The 18,474-nt window shown below is 34.9% G+C and overlaps 1 protein-coding gene across 1 annotated transcript; it reads left to right on the forward strand.

Annotated features, from left to right (window-relative positions):
- The first annotated feature begins 16,546 nt into the window (after nt 1–16,546).
- On the forward strand, nt 16,547–18,195 carry LOC121264088 (transcription factor SCREAM2-like). Its single transcript, XM_041167136.1, has 4 exons — nt 16,547–16,734; nt 16,944–17,069; nt 17,168–17,341; nt 17,843–18,195. The coding sequence occupies exons 1-4, from the start codon at nt 16,657–16,659 to the stop codon at nt 17,939–17,941; spliced, it is 477 nt and encodes a 158-aa protein (XP_041023070.1). The 5' UTR covers nt 16,547–16,656; the 3' UTR covers nt 17,942–18,195.
- The last annotated feature ends 279 nt before the right edge of the window (nt 18,196–18,474 follow it).

Below are 18,474 nucleotides of genomic sequence, written 5' to 3' on the forward strand. Positions count from 1 at the left end.
AACAGGCTAATCCAATCACCCGAAACATAACAATATTCAAGAAATAAAAATGAGAGAGCTCGCAAGAATATTATGGACATCAAAATTGTTGTATTCTGTGTATTAAGAACCAAAAGTTGTACAAAGTTTATATATATACAAGGAAAGAAATGTTGTGTACACATGTAGTAAAACTTGCAAACTATCTTTACAAAGTAACTAACAAATTGCTACATAAGTATGCTAATGTGTCAATAGTCCCCCTCAAGATGGAGTATGAATGTCAAATACACCCATCTTGGAAAGAAGATAAACAAACTGAGTGTGAGATAGAGCTTTTGTGAAGGCATCAACTAATTGATGTTGAGAGGTCACATGTAACATTTGACGTACATCGGATTGTATTTTTTCATGAACCAAATGACAATATAATTCTATATGTTTAGCTCTTTCGTTAAAAAGAAGATTTGCTGCTATGTGGAGAGCAGCCTTGGTGTCACAAAATAAAAATGCTGGAGATTGATGAGAAATGCCAAGTCTTGAAATAAAGCAATCAACCATGTTAATTTAAAAGCAGTGGATCCAAAGCTTTACATTCAGCTTCAACTGATGATCGAGATACTATACTTTGTTTCTTGGATCCAAGAAACAAGATAATCACCCAAGAATGCACAAAAACCAGTGATTGATTTTCTAGTGTCTGGACAAGTGGCCTGGTCTGAATCTGTGAAGCCTTTCAAGTGCAAGAAAGAAGAAGAAGAAAGAAATGTGCCCTGGCCAGGTGTACCTTTGAGGTAGCGTAACACGTGGTGTACAACATCTAAGTGTATTTGGGCAGGCTTGTCCATGAATTGGCTTAAAACTTGCACAGAATAAGCCAAATCAAGTCTTGTTATGGTCAAATAAAGTAACATTCCCACCAATCTTCTGTATACTGTGGGATCATCCAACAGATTTGAATTAGTCTTAACCAAGCGTAGATTAGGACTCATATGTAGTTTAGCTGGTTTACAACCAAGGAAACCGATATCAACAAGTATTTCCAAGGTATAATATCTTTGACAAAGTGAAATCCATTTAGAAGATCTGGCAACTTCCAATCCAAGAAACTATTTAAGCTCTCCAAGATCTTTAATTCGGAAAGTATTGTGAAGAACACATTTTATATCTTGGACAGCCTTAAGGTCATTGCTAGCCACAATCACATCATCAATATATATCAAAAGAGTAAGAAATATGTGATTAGAAATTCGAGTAAATACAGAATAGTCACACTTGGATGGTGTAAAACCATGTTGTAAGAGGTAACTAGTGAGTTTATAATACCACAACTGAGAAGCTTGCTTTAGGCCATAGAGTAATTTTGTTAACTTGCACACCCAAGTCTCCCCTCTTTGCCATAACCTTGAGGTAGTATCATATACACTTCCTTATCCAAATCTTCATTCAGAAATGCGCTATTTACATCTAATGGATGTAAATACCAGTTCTGCAAGGAAGTAATGACCAATAAATATCTAATACTTGTAAGTTTAGCTACCAGAGAAAATGTATCAATAAATATCCTTTAGCTACAAGCCTAGCTTTATATCTTTCAATGATGTCATCTAATTTGTATATAATCTTGTACACCCATTTACAACCAATGGGATGTTTATCAGAAGGCAAGTCAGTGAAAATTCAAGTATTATTTTTCTCAAGAGAAATTAACTTAGCTGCCATAGCCTCTTGCTAGTGGGTAAACTTAATGGCTTGGTGGTAGTATTTAGGCTTAAAGTGAGATGAAAGTGCAATAGTAAAAGCACGGTGAGTGGAACAAAGTTTGTTATAACCTGCACACTTGAGTCTCCCCCTTTCTGTCAAAACCTTGAGGTAGTGTCATATACACTTCCTCATCCAAATTTTCATGTAGAAGTGCGTCATAAATACCAGTTCTTTGGGGAAGCAATGGCTTGTAAACATCTAACACTTGTAAGTTTAGCCACAAGAGAAAATATATCAATAAAATCTAAGTCCTCTTGTTGAGTGTATCCTTTAGCTACAAGCCTAACTTTATATCTTTCGATGGTGCCATTTGATTCGTATTTAATTTTTTACACCCATTTGCACCCAATGAGGTGTTTATCAAGAGGCAAGTCAGTGAAAATCCAAGTATTATTTTTCTCAAGAGCAATTAACTTAGCTGCCATGGCCTTTTGCTAGTGGTCGGCAAACTTAATGTCTTGGTGGTAGTATTTAGGCTCAAAGTGAGATGAAAGTGCAATAGTAAAAGCATGGTGAATGGAACAAAGTTCGTTATAAGAGAGATAGGTAGACAAGGAATAAGGAGTATTAACCTTGAAAGAAGCTATAGCTATGGAAGAATCAATATTAGACAAAGAAGAAGTGATCAAATCACAATGATATTGCTGCAAATGTTGTTTGGATGCTTGATTCTAGTAGACCTTCTAACAGGTGGATTATTATTTGAAATTGGCTGAGACTAATCAAGGCTAATAGAGTGATTAGAAACTTCTAAAGAAATATTATTGACAGAAGGTGAGGTAACAATTGGTGTGTTTGATGCGTAAATGAGCAAAACAAAAGAATATAAAGAGATAGATCGAGGATATGAAGAAATTGTATTGTTGTTTTTGTAAGGAAAAAAATGTTCATAGAATACTACATCTTGAGACAAGAAAAAAGATTTAGAGTGAAAATCATACAATTTTGTACCCTTTTACCCCAAAAGGATAACCAAGAAAAAGACATTTCCTAGCTCTAGAGTTGTATTTTGACTTGTGAGCAGTAAAAGTGTTGGCATAACATAAACTATCAAACACTTCTAAATGAGAGTAGGTGGGTTTTTGAAAGAATAAAACCTCATTGGGAGATTTATTAGAGAGAGTACGAGTAGGCAAGCTACTGTTAAAACACAATCCCTCTAGAAACGTGGTAAATGTGCTTGAAATCTCATGGCTCATGCAAGCTCTAGTAAATGCCTATGCTTTCTTTCTACTTCATTTGTTGAAGAGTGGCTACACATCTCTTTGAGTGAATGATCCCTTTTGTAGAAAAATAGGTAAGCATATCAAACTATAATCCATTATCACTCCATGGAGTTTTTACTCTACAACTGAACTGTGCTTCTACAAGAGTAATGTAGGACATGAGTTTGGTTGGAGTTTCAGATTTTGTTTTCATTAGATATACCCAAGTTGCTCTTTTGAAGTTATCAACGACAGTTAAAAAATAATGAAAACCATCTAGAGTGGGAATGGGAAATGGATCCCATATATCGCAATGAATTATTTCAAAATGACAATAAGTGAGAGATTCACTTTTGGGAAAAGCCAATCGAGGTTGTTTTGCATAATGACATACATCACAATTTGTATGTTTTGAAGGGGTTACAACAGGAAACTGTTCATGTAAGAAACTTTGTTTGAGAGAAGAAGGATAAGACGATAATGCAATTGATCTAACTTGACAGGGGTACAAGCAGAAGGTACAAAGGAAGAACTAAAAATAGAAGATATATTGGAACCATATACATAAGAAATTGATGCTTTATTGTGCAGAAAATCGTAAAGACCACTTCTTTCTTCACCCAGACCAATTGTCTTCTATGCATATAGGTCCTAAATGAAGGAAAGTTTGTTAAAGAAAATTAGTAGCATTTAGAAGAATGAGTAAGTTAACTAGCTGACAAAAGATTAAAAAAAAGAAAAACAAAGGAACACACAGGAGATTATGAAGAATTAAGGAATAATAAATTTTAACAACTCATGTGTGTGTAATGGAAACTTTCTATCCATTAGGCAGTGTGACAAAGGCTTAATTAGCAATATTGTAATATGAGAAAAGTGACATTGAGCTAACCATATGGTCAATAGCTCTAGTGTCGATAATCCATGGAACATGCATTAAGATTTGATTGGTATTGTTTGATTGAGAACAAAGAAGGATTAAGATTCATGGTAAAGAGAAATATACATGATTGATTGAAAAATGATTGGAGATTTGGCAGGGATGTGGACCTACTAAATGAGCCAAGACAGGTTTTTCAGTAGAATTATGTATCTTAAGAAAAGAAAGTAACTGTTGGCATTGGTCTTGAGTAAAAGGTACTTGAGGCATCTCACTAACTCGTATATCCTGTGAAATTATATCAGATGAATTACCATCAACATAATTTATTTTAGGCTTTGTGTTCTTGTAACCAGGAGAATACCCATGTAATTTGTATCATTTCTCTTTCGTGTGTCCCGTCATTCCACAATGACTACAAATAGGCTTCGATTTTTGTGAAGATAATTTGGATCTTGGTGCAGATTTCTGGCAATTAGATGATTGTCTTGTAGAAATCAAAGCAGCAAACTCCAAATTAGGAACTTTACAAGGGTTAATGCTATGATGACGTTCTTTTTGCCAAAAAAAAAAAACCTATTTATAGGTGGCATGGGATCTGTTAAGATTATTTGGGCTCTAACATGAGAATGAGTCTCATTAAGCCTCGTATCAAAATTTCATCACATACTTTTGTTGCTGAGATTCGATCATTCCTTTCAACACTCCACAATTATAATTTGGTCCACATCCACAATTCAAAAAAGTTTTAAAATTCATCAATTCATCCCACATATTCTTTAATTGAGTATATTAATCACTTACAAACATATCTTCTTGAAGTAAGGATGAAATATCGTTTTGTGGTTGAAAAATCCATGGCCCATTTTATTGTGAAAAATGTTTCTTGAGATCAGCCCAAAGTGCAGCCGTTGTATCTATGTAAATTCAACTTGCTGCTATTTTCTTCGAGATGGAATTGAGAATCCATGAGAATACCATATCATTACATCAAAGCCAAGTATTGTGCACAGGACCAGAAAAATCTGAAGGCAAACTGAGATTATTGTCAATAAAAATCAGTTTATTCTTTGCTCTTAGAGCCATCCTCATATATCGACTCCAAGAATGATAGTTATCTCCATCCAACAGCTAAGAAACAAATCCCAAGATTGTCTCCATTGTGGAGAAAATATGGATTTGAAGAATCATCCATGAGATTGATAGCAAGTGATGTAGAAGAGGAAACCATCAACAATGACCAAATTTCATCTGATACCATGTAAGAAAACACAACAGGATGAATATCCACTACAAGAAATAAGGCTTTTTGTGGCGATTTTATGTTTGTTGAAAATAAAATCGCCGCAAAAAGCCTTTAATTGCAGCGATTTTTACATCGTTGCAACTTTTTTACATAAAATTTTGAAACTGGTCTTTTGCGGCAATTTTTGAACTTTTTGCCTCGATAGTATTCGCTGCAAATACTAAATTGGTCTTTTGCAGCGATTATTCACTTTTTATGACAAAAAAAATTCACTGGAATATTAAAAAATTTGTTACGATGGTTCGTTAATCGTTGCAATTGTAAAGTGGTCTTTTGCAACGATTTTTTACTTTCAAAATCGCCGAAAAAAACTATTTCCAACGAATTTTTTATCGCCGCAAAAAAAATAACGAAAATAATACTTATTTTCGGCAATTTAAATTTTGCCGGTGACTTAAAAGCACGAGTTTGGATAATACTGAGGAAGAAGAAATTAACTGTTAAGTTTTTGCGGAGACTTTCATAGCTATTGCGGCAATTTTTTATGCCGCAATAAGTACTTTGACTGTAGCGAAATTTCATTTCCGTCGAATGCAAAAATCACTCTTTTTCCATTCATTTCCCTCCGTCCCTCCCCCCCCTCTTGCCCCTCTCTGTCTCCAATCCCTCCATCGCACACAACCCACGCCGCCGCACACAGCCCGTTGCAAAAGTTCCCACCACGCCACTACCACCTCACCTCGAAGGCCACCTGCTCCTTCTCCCCCAGCCCCAGCCGGATCTCTACCATCCCTGAATCTGGCATCACCCTTCTCTTTCTCAGATTTCTCTATATCGCAGCCATTAGGGGCGCCGTTCGCCACCATCCACACGTTGACGCTGTCGCCAGTTCTCCATTGGAGCCCTCTTCTCCTCCACTCCTAGCCTAACAGTCTGAGGCCCTCCCTCTTTCCTTTGCTCTGTTCGCAGTCCACAGCCACCAGGTCTCCCCAACGCCACCGTGCTCCTCCGGAGCCACCACTCCACACCAAGCAATCACCACGACTACCCCTGATATTGCCTTCTGTTTTCACGTTTATGGGTTATTTTCATTCTTGTTATATTTGTTTGATTTCTTGTTTTAGTTCTGTTTGGAGATTGGGTTTTGTGTTTATATCTGTGTGGTCGCTAGTTTGTTTATGGGTTTGTTTATATCTGTGTTTATATTTGAAACATTTGAGATTATTTTCCCTTGAATGAGAACTTAATTCCATCAATGTGTGATTTACAGATACTATCTGCATATGATACCGGCGCCAAAATTGTCAAGGTGAGTCTTTTAATGTTTCAAATGTGGGAGTAGATTAAGTCAAGGTATAATGGTAATTGACCTTGAATGGTCTTCAGGCATATATTAGTGCATACATATACATATACATATACATATGGCCTTATAGATAAAAGTCTCTTGTTAAATGAAAATATGTTAAGTTACTCAAGCAGCAGGTTTTGTGGCTAAGTTGGAATAACATACTTTGTAGCAAGTTCTTTATATCTGGAGTGCTACTTCTAGCTAGTAATAATACAACTTCTCAGTTTCAGGATTTTTTGGGTTCTTTTTTAATCCTCTACTATTTTTGTTTAGGTTTTTCTCTTGTTTCAAGCTCTTAGTTTTTTTGTTGTTTGTTCATGTTACCTGGTTATGCTTTTTCTAGACTATTTTAGTTTTAATTTAGGTCTGAATTCTTATAAAAAGAAGATTTTGCCTAGAATTACTATGCATTTTGATTGGTGTTCACCCCTAGTACTATATTTGTTGAGACTATATTAGTTTATTAAGTTTCTTAGTTTGTCAATTTGTTTCTTTTTTCCCTATCGTCGAATGCAAAAAAAAAAAAAAAAAAAAAACGGTAGATGGCGCCACTATAACCACTTATATGTATAGTACCATTTTTTGCCTCGAGGATTGATAACACGTATTTTACTTCCGACCTCAAAAGAAAAATTAATATATAGATACTAATTGAAGATTTTACCAAAACCATAGTTTTAATTTTCACTTATATATTTACCATATTGTGAAGAAAGGCTCTCGAGTACTACAGCTTCTTAGTTCTTATTCATTATTTTTTATAAGTTTTTCATTCCAATTCAACTTAATTCATTTTCCAATATTGAATAATAACATTTAATTAGTTGCGTGATCTTATGTATTATGCATAGCATGAGAAAACCAAAGTTGTTCTGGGTTTTAGCTAGAGCCCCTCTTGTGTTTGTGATCCTCTCAACCCTTCTGGTCTTTGCATTCAAGGCTGATCATCATGGCATTAGCACAGTAAGTTATTTGCAAGGCCCTACTTCCTATTTGAAGACTCCAATGTTCACTTATGGCCGGCCAACGTAACCAAAATCCTAATTACTAATTAATTTTTAAGCTGTTTTGATTTGTAGATTGGAAAACTACAAGAAGGATTGAACCCACCTTCATGGCACATGTTGCATTTTCATGGTACCCACCTAGGACTGGTAATGAAGATAGGGCTGGTTACTAGCATCCTATCCCTCACAGTATGTTTTATTTCCCATCAATATTCAATATTTGTAATGGTTTTTTTATTTTTATAACCACAAAATGTTAATCGATTTTTGTTTTATTTTTGTTTCAAACAGGAAGGCATTGATGTGGGAAGGACTTTTGTTGCTCTAAAGGACTACCGAGTAGATGGAAACAATGAAATGATAGCTATTGGGTTAATGGATATGGTTTCTGCAACTTTTTGTTTCCTTCTATGTAAAATGCTCCATTCAGCTTATTTTTACCTTGGCTCATCATGCACTTTGAATGCTTGCAGGGGGAGCTTTATCAGCTTGTAAAGCCTCGTGATTGTTTTTGGAGCATAGGTATGTTATCATTAATTAATACCTCCATGAACTAGTTGAAGCTTAAAATTTGATTAGTCTACTCAAGACAAATTGAAAGTTGATTAAGTTCGTGAATGGAAGATATTAGTGGGAAGTTCTTACTATTACCACACAAAAATGCTAAATATATGGTTAAATCAATCATATAAATTCTGTACATATTTGTGTGTTTGGGCAGAGTTTAGTAGTCCATTGTTTTTGTTGTTGTTTTTATCAACAACCATGAATGAAGTCTCCGGTTCCTTATTGAGATTGATGTGCTAAAACCTATGATTCAAGGTTATGAACCATTGTTTGCAAAAGTGTTGTAATGGAGTGTCTAAAATTTGTTGTAACCAATTGTACGAGAACTTGTCACTTGGTGTGATGAGTGTGAGAACCATTTCACTCTCTTTCTTGTTTGGGTGTTTTTTTTGATTTAGTAGTTTGCACATGTATTGAGTGGAGCTAGGTAATGTGAAAAAAGAAAAGATGTGGGAATCGAATTTAGAAATTTATAGTGAATATAATTTGGATGTGCATTATATTTTTTATTTATTATGTTTTGTGCATTTTTTTTTATTTTCTGAAACATCATTTCGGGCGAGTTCAATTTGTCGGAAGTAATTTTTTTCTTCATATAAGCTTATTTGCAGCGACAAAAATTACCGCAAATACTCTTTTGCAGTAACAATTACTCGCTGGAAAATATATATTTTTGCGGCGAATTTAACCGCCACAAAAATATATTATTCACGGCGATTTTTGGACACACTGCAAATAATATGAAGATATTTGTGGCGATATTTTGTATATTCGCGACGATATAAAACGCTGCAACTACTTTTTCACAGCGATAAAGGCTGAAATATGAACGTTATTTGCGGTGTAATTTACGATATTAGCAACGAAAAAAATTGCTGGAAATAAACATTTTTCGCGACGATTTTTGGGTTTAGCTGGTTGAACTTTTAAGTGAGTCAACAATTGTAACGAATGTGCGGCGCAGCGTAAATCGTTGCGAAAAGTTATTTGCAGTGATTTTGAGGATTATTTGCGGCGATTTTTCTCGCTGGAAAATGCCCTATTTCTTGTAGTGATCCAATCACCCAAAACACAACAATATTCAAGAAACAAGAATGAGAGAGCTCGCAAGAATATTCTAGAAATCAAGATTGCTATATTCTGTGTATTGAGAACCAAAACGTGTATAGAGTTTATATATATACAAGGAAATAAATGTTGCGTACACGTGCAGTACTAAAAATTGTAAACTATCTTAATTACAAAGTAACTGACTAATTGCTACAACAATACTCCTTAATTACAACGTTCACATGACAGGATTTAATTTGTAAAAGATTTGAATTATAAAATTTTATTGCAAATAAAGTTTTACCATGTTAATGGCATGGAGGATATATTCTACACATTGGCTTATAAATAGAAAATTTATTTATTAAATTTTGGGCTTTTTATGTGTCTCAATGCGAATGATCAGGATATATGTACTCGATGTGGACATATTAATTATGTAATAGAAGAGGGGTTCAACTTATTCAGAGTGGATCCCACTAGAAATCAAATTATTTCTGGAGTGACTAGCTAATTATTCACTTCTCATGAAAAATGCATCCAATTATATATATATATATATAGAGAGAGAGAGAGAGAGAGAGAGAGTTCTGGTCAAAGGTCTTCATGATCATAATTCGTTTATTTGACAACTATTCATGTTAATTAAACTGAAAACTAATAATATAAAAGGCCTCGATCGAGGAAAGGACCCGGCCAAATATTGCTGCCAATTTTCTAGGAGTTCTGGCCTATCGTTTTGTAAACTACTGTTTGATAGAATTATGATGGACAACTTCCATAGGTAACATATTGGGTCATCATGCATGGCCAGATCAAGAGCTGATGTCACTTTCTTCCTTTCAACACAGAGAGAGGATCTGATCTAGCTAGCTCAAGGCGAGCTCCTATTTTTTGGGGCAATTGAACATCTAGCAAGTCCAAAGTTAAAATCTTAGCTGTCCGACGGCCCCATGTCGAAAACGTCTTGTGCGAAATGCTCTTTGGTTAAAGGACCGAATTACTTCGATATCCTTGTGCTATCTGCATGCAGTACTTTTGCAGGTTGTTTTCGTCTGATCTGCATGTTGCTGGCTATCCAACATGTGAGGAAAAGGGACAAAGAGCGCCATGCACATTGTACAATCTGCTCCAGTAATGAGTTTTTCCTATCATATATATAAAAAAAATTTCTCCCTTTCTCTTTACACAATTTTAGATGCAATTGTTGTGTTTCGTAATTTGAACCTTAGCCCGTGAACCTTAAATGTCACTAGTCTCAGGTCACAACAGAGGAGTGGCATGTCTGCCTGGCCCCCGGCCCAGTGACTTAAACATCAGTTGTCACAGACTAGCTAGAGACCCCACTATTCCAATAATATTGTCCTGATCAAATAACAGAAGAGTACTGCCTACCTTAATAATTATTATTACTCAGGAATTTGGCCCCTAATACCAAAAAGTTGGATTCACTTTGTTCGTGGGGTAGGGCTGACTCATAAACGCGATAAAAAAAAAAAGAAAAAAGAAATCTGAGATGCGCTATTTCTTGATGGTACGAGCTATATATATATATATATATATGTATGCTGGGATTTAATTAAAGTTTCATCGTGGGTCATTCCCACTTAATTTAATTAGCTAGGATTAGAATATTACGGTCCTAGCTAGCAGTACTGCCCTATCCCATAAATTTAATGGCAATTAATTCTGAGCGTCAATTCATGATCATAAGTGGACTGAACATATAGACGTTTGAGGGGGAAAAGAAATCTAGCTGTCCGAGAGATTGTAAGGCCTGCAACAGTACCGAGAAAACAATATGTGAACGTATCCCCTTTGATCGGTACTACTGTTCTTCCAGTGTTTATATATATTTATTCCCGACCTATATTAATGTATAATATATATCTTGATCTCTAAGGCAAAAGTGTATATATATTATATCAGTGAAAATGATCTGCCATCACTCACATGTATGACTCGTAAGAAGAAAGTAGATCATGTACTTTTTCTTGAGCTTATATCTAAATATGTTATAGATATGTATTAGAATACAGCTTCAAACCATCAATATCGTTTTTTATAGACGATATCTGGTCAAGGTTTAGAATTCAAAACTAACCTAGCTATCTGATGTTGGTGATGACATGTTTATAAAAGTTATTTAATTAGTGCATATATAAATAAATTACTCTTCATTTTACATGCTATGGAATATTAATGCCACTTTATCTAATTGCGCGCGAAGCATTGGATCTCATATATGCAGGAAAAGCATGTCTAAGAATTTATTTATATTTTAAATATAAGGTTGTCACGAGACGCATTTCCAAATCTGGCACTATTTGTATTAATATCCGTACGTATTGTCTGATTGGACATTTAATCATGCTCTCTACAATAATATATTTCCCCCTAACCCTAGCTGGCGACAGACATTCTTCATTTTTCCGATTAAATATTTAATATTAGTGGACAAACTAGCTTGTATCCGGTTTACAGATGAATGGCATTCTGATCAGTTTCGACCTTCGAGTCGTGATCAGCTGGAGAACAATCAAATCGTAGAAAGAATAATAGGAAAGTTTCACAGTAATTCTACGAATAATCACGAGGTAGTAACCCTCGCATAATTATTTTAAAAAAAATAAAATTTATTATTAAAAAGTTAATTTTTTTCGTATGTCAATCTCATATTTTATTAACTTTTTTCAAAATAATTACGTAATGATTGTACAAAACACAATTACAAATATTTCTTATAATTTTTAAAATTGTTAATATGAATAGAGAATATTCCCTGGATTTGTGTACGTTACTTATTAAAGCAAGATCAACTAATTTGAAATGGGCGGGGCTGAAAACCTCGATCTCTATCGAGGAATGGGTGAGGATTATTAATAAATATTAAGGAAGTAGGTAAACGTTATCACAACTTCATGCTTACACTTTGTCTTTCTTAATAAGTTGTATTTTCAGTGAAATAGTTTGATTAACTTACAGCTTATGCATGGCTATACTTTTGCACCATTTCTCCACTTTCTCGCAGACAGTACTACTGTTTCTTTTTCAAAAGAACCAAACAAAAAAACATTTCCTCTTAAGGTGCCGAGTGAGGTAATAAATCATTAATATATTAAAATATGTTCTTAGGTTTTCTTGTTGCATACCAGTAAGTTTCTTTGGTTGTTTAATTACCTAATACATGATTTACTGCTTTACGTGATCACACTGATAATTAAGCACCAAGATGTCACCCTCAGTTCTGACTGTACTCGAGGTTAATCCTAGCTAGACCAATTTTGTTGTCCAATTATAGAGTTCTACATCGAGGATTGCAAGATATATATAGGAATTTCTTTTTGCAAAGCTAGCTACAAACTAAATCAAGGTTGCTACAGACATCCCAGGCACTTAATCATTACATCTAGTCAAGGGGAAAAGTAAAGCACGTGTTGCTGATTATTCCTCAAATAATAGCTCCTTCTGCATGATCCAAACGCATAATATATGCATCAGACATGGGGCCATCTCACTCGTTTGTAAAAGTGGGAAGCAAGTAGTTCTGGGTTCGGTATAGAATTTTGCTATGTCCATTCATTTTCAACACACGAATGATTAATTAGCTGTAATATCTATAGGTACATGCATTGTAACTGGTATATAAGTTAATTATTATATAGACGTACATGGAGTGTATGCGTGTTGTTTGTGTGTGTGTGTGTGTGTGTAATGGGTTGTTAATGCAAAAGTCAGGTGGAAAATTAAACATTTCTTGGGTAATTCAGTGAGTTAATTGATGTGTAAAACGTGTACACATGACCGAGGGATATTCCTCAAGGATTAAAAAAGAATAAAAAAAAAATCAGATTTTATAGATTTGATGGAAATGATTATCTCTCGTTCCAAGAGTACTATGTACTTGGACTTGTAACTTATCTTTTTTATGCCGGCGTCCAATCGTTTTGGTCCTCGATCGATCCATGATTATCCTTCATAAGATCATAAAAAGGTGGTTGAACAGACCTTATAAGGTCTTTATTATGGAAGGGTACTAGTGGTCTTAAGCATATGATGGTGCAAAAGTGGCTTAATTGGGAGGATGGAATGAGGAGGGTGGCCATTTAATGAAGGTGGAGTCGTGGAGTGCTGGAGCTAGATAGCAAATACTCGGCAATGATCAGAATCATATATGGCATATTTGTACCGACCATTAGGGCCAATCCATTTGGCATATCTAGTAAAGAACATGAGATGTTTGGATAGATCAAGTTTAAACATCTGGCCGGTGATTCTAATTGCTTGGATTTGGAAGAAACTCCTTAAACTGATTATGATAATTAAGGTGAAATTAATCAATTAAGCATATTGTATACAGGTGACCGAAGGAAGATAAACCTTTTATTAGTCTAGAAAGTTAATTAGCAAAGATGAAGTGCGAGGCATGGATTTTGGCATACACACGAAGCTGGTCGATGACATTGTGTATGTATAGATCATGGTTTTGATTGGAAGTGGCCGATTGGCAGGGGATAATATATTAATTTAGAGATATAGTAGTACTAGTACTGATCTTGTTGATTTCAAGCCTAATAATATCAGGCTAGGAGAGAAGGTATGGTGGCTTATTTAGGGAGAGCTAGCGGCACTTTCGCCATTAAGAATTCAATACAAACCTAGCTAGCTAATTAAGATGCAGAGGTAGTACAACTTCTGTTATGAATGAGCATAAAATTATAGTTCGGTGCGTGGTATAAAGGTTGAGTTTAATAATGGAATTCGTCCTCAATATCTTTCTGTAGGAAACATATATTCAAACAACGGAATTTCTAATATTTCCTTGTCTTATGCATAATTATAAAGGGAATAAAGGCAACAGAGCACCAGGAACTCTAATATATATAACCTAGCTAGAAAGAATAAAATTGAAACTAGGGCATGCAGCAGACAAGCAGCTCAGAGCTGGTTATGTTTCCGGTGGATTGTTTTGTTGTGATGATTAATGGGTACACATGTGAATAGGTGGGTACACTGTGGTTTGTTTTTATACAATGGAGATGATGTTTGAGAGATGCAATTGACATATTAAATGCTAGCTAGCTCTTTATCATGAATCCATCTGGGTTAAATTATTTTTGGAATGCTGGACATAATCCCCATGCATGCATATTTAATTTCTTCTCCTAATGATTATCACCAACATATATTCGGGTTGCATGGTAGCACATTCAGATATCTTTCTTTCTCCTGTATATATATATATTATATATACATATATATAACCTGCACAGAGCCACTGATCAACATCTTCAATTTTGCCACTTTTCCCACATATTTTTTTTGAAAAATGATGCATGATGGATTTTTATATATTCTATTGAATAGTTTTAAGCCACACATACGTACAGCTCACTAGCTATATTACTATCTATCGATATCACATCCAAGTACAGTCAACTTTGTCGCCTTGCTTTCAAAAAACAAAACAAAACTTCATTGGAACCGAGTGTCATTCCTATCTATAAAACAAATGCCAAAATGTTACTGCAGAGTTGGAACCGTCGCTAGGGTTGGTTGCAATATATATTGCTGCCTTCTCTTAATTGATACGCGTGTCGAGGGTCGACGTTCAGAGAGAGGGTTTGGGGGAGGGGAATTAATATCTGTTGCTGAAGGGTTAAATAAACGCGTTTTTAAGGGGAAGGAATCTGCACGTGAGGAGACAATGGAGTTCTGGGGTTCAGAAGAGAAGAGGCATCGAAAGCAGCGAAGGAAGCGTCAAAGGTAGTTTAGCTGTCAATCCCTCCAAAACACTTCTCACGGGGCTGATCTTGCACACGCACTCTATCTCTCTCTCTCTCTCGCCGTCACCGTTTTGTCCCTCTCTCTAATATTGCAAATTCAATATTATATATCTCACCTACCAAGCCTACCTTTTCGCTGAAATGCCCTCAAAGCATGCATATATTTATATTACGTAGTTATATATATATATATATATATATATATATATATATATATAAGATGATCATTGTGCAAATATATATGGGGATGATGACGATGATGATAAGGATCAGCCTTAATTTTGTGCCGGAAGAAGCTAGTTCTTCTAGCTAGCTAGCTTGAAATTTTAAAAAATGATTATGCGTGGGGTGATTATATACATGAATGTAATAATTAATGTTGGCTTTCCAGGAGAATGCAAGATCGATCCCTTTCGGAGATCGGGTACAGCTTTGATTTAACGTATACCTAAGCTCAAAGCTGGAAAATAATGTGTGCACACAATCAACTTCAAGTAATTTTCAACTATTGGAAAAATTAAAAGAACCAAAAAATGCCGAAATTTTTCGATGAGCTCCTAAATAATATTGGCCAGCCCCTATAGTGTAGGCCATACAAGCATTTTCATTATTAGAATAGGTCATAGAAGTAATATCTCGACGTACATTATACCCATGCATTATCAATATTAATATTAAGTTAGATTCGCATGATCTGTTCGATCGGCTTTAATTTAATCTGGGGACATAATAATATTGTATAATGTGACATATATTCTTAATTACCTAAAAAATTCTAGTGTATATTTTACAAGATATGTCAATCTCTAGCTAGCGAATATTCTTAATTGGTGTACTTGAAATTTTCAATTTTATTATATATATATATATATATATATATATATATATATATATATATATAGGCTCTTCATACACACACTATTAGTACAGATCATCAAGGTCAACTTTATCATGACTGATCAAAATGTGAACGGAAGAACAATTTCGTGTTTTCTCTTGTACAAGAAAGAGGAAAAAAGTTGTATGACCAATCATTAGGCCGTATAAACTAGCTAGACTAGTGGTTGTCGATGGCTAGATCTTTTAAAGATGGAGATCTGGCCGGATCATCCCAACATTCTTGAGATTCAAAGTTTTATTTTGTTGCGTTTGAGTAGTGATATCATTTCAGATATTTTATGAATATTAATAAAAAAATAATAACAAAATAATAACTAGAAGTAAATACTAATAAAAAGTAGTAAAAAATAGGTGAAAAGTAATTATAATTAAAATAATGAATAGTAGTTCCACTACATTACCCAAACGGACCCTTAGAGATCGAAGAGACTTGTTTAAAATGAGTTTCATGACCTTATATTATTCCACTCTTCATTTATAATTTGGTTTTTGTTTCCTCATTTTCCTTATATTATTCCTCATTAATCATGTATAAAATTGTGTATCACGTTTGTGTCACAGATGTTTTCTTTATTTGTCAACTATAATTATCGGCCGAATATTATGTGATTCATTTTTTATAAAAAGAAGTGGCATATCAGCGTAAGAAGATTTTGAAGAAACAGAGGTCAATTTCGTATATCACTTCGATAAAAGTATAATTTCTCTTTTTTTTTTTTTTTTTGGTGGGGAAATGGATCAGGTACTCATGCAGCTAGGAAACAAACAAGGAATCGTATAGGTTTGAGAGCTCATCCCCTCTTTAAAAGGCACCCAAAGCACACAGCAAACATAAGAGGCGCAAAGAGAAGATCAATAAGGAAGAGAAAACAGAACATATTAGAGGTGATCAATATAAGAGGCCAGAGCGCAGAAGAAAGCATGGGTTCTACGGAGCATAAAAGAGCAGCGTTGAATGACAAGTTGCAACAGCTTCGTGCTGCCACCAACTCTAGTGCTGTAATTAGCATTTACCAATTGCTATTTACTAGAAGTTTTCCTTTGGTTTGTAATATCTAATCTTTTTTCAAAGTCTCAAAACCTCTCCCCATATGGTTGTCACCTCCTCGATCGATCGGATCCGATAACCCACCTTATGATCTATGATTATTCCCCATTTTGTGTGTGTATGTGTTTGTGTTCTCGACTGAAATTTTAGTCTTTGGCAGCGGAACAAAGCTTCAATTATAGTAGATGCATCCAAATATATAAAGGAGTTGAAGAGAAAAGTCAAAAGACTGAATAAAGATGCTGGAACTTCACAAAGTTCGAGTGCGCAAACTCCATTGCCTGCGGTGCATATTCAACTCAATTCTATCCATCTTTCCTGAATTCTAGTGTTCTACCAAATTAATAAAAATAACCTCTTCTAATTACTTTATTGTACTTTCAGCAAGTTACAGTGGAAACCCTAGAAAGGGGTTTCCTTATTAATGTGTTCTCGGGAAAAAATTGTCCTGGTTTGCTCGTTTCGATATTAGAAGCCTTCGAGAAGCTGGGTCTTGATGTGCACGATGCTAGGGTTTCTTGTTCAGACGTTTTCCAGCTTGAAGCAGTTGGAGGAGAAGTAAGGAACTAAGAACTTGTTTTTCCAAGAGATTGATCTATGTGGGTCGGTAATATATAAACAGAATGATCAACTCATGACTCGATCGTACGTTTTTTATTTTCTACGTATCAACCTAGCTACAGCTAGGGACATACACATATCAGTATCATGTGTCTGATAACTGCTGAGGTTTTGTAGTCTGTAATCAATTTATTTCAGTCTGGAAAGGTAAAAAAAAAAGAACAGGGAACATCACGTGTGGATTGGACAAAAATGGTTAATTTGAGCCACACATTTCAGGTTTTCTGCATATATGTACTACTAACATAACAATGAGTGGTTGGCATAGGTTTTTTCTTTTTCTTATTTTCCTTTTCGCTCATTTTTGTAATTAGATGACTGCTAGCAAACTTCACACATGACACACACGCACACACACATATATATATGACAATCTTATGAGGTACCCCTTCGTTTGTAACATTAAATTGATGAACGAGATGCTCTTTGATTTTGCAGAATAATCCAGAACACCTTCATGGCTTGGATGCTCAAGTGGTGAAGCAAGCAGTGCTGGAAGCTATTAAGAGCTGGAGTGAAAGCAGTGGGCAAGATTAATAAGCCCATAATCTTATTTCTTCCTCTTCTTCCCTCTGCGTGTAGTGCCTGAAAGTTAAATTATCCACCCCAGCTAGCTAGGGAAGCTTTAAGATCGATCGATCGATCTTCTGCCTAGCTAAAGCAAAATTGCCTATGGGCATCGTTGATTATAAGTTTTCAACCAATAGTAGTACTGTCAAAACACTAGCAAATTAAGCCAAAAGCCCAGAAACTTTTGTATTTAATTTCATGCTTGCGCTAAATTAAAATCACTTTGGGCATTGATGGTGAAGAAACCTAGTATGCCTTTTTATTGCTAAAATTATAGCTAGGCATATATATACATACATATATATATATATATATATAGTTTTGGGATCCTTAACTTCATGCACTACAACAAAAGTGGTTTAACTATAATTCCATCCTAAAATATTTCTTGGGACGGAAAAAGATCGTCCCAAGGTCGTTCCAATAATAGTGTCTCAAAAGATATTTTAGGATGAAAATATCAATTTCGTCCCAAAAAATTTCTTTTGGGACGAACTTGA

Source organism: Juglans microcarpa x Juglans regia, chromosome 5D, assembly GCF_004785595.1.
Source record: "Juglans microcarpa x Juglans regia isolate MS1-56 chromosome 5D, Jm3101_v1.0, whole genome shotgun sequence".
NCBI classification, from domain to species: Eukaryota; Viridiplantae; Streptophyta; class Magnoliopsida; order Fagales; family Juglandaceae; genus Juglans; species Juglans microcarpa x Juglans regia.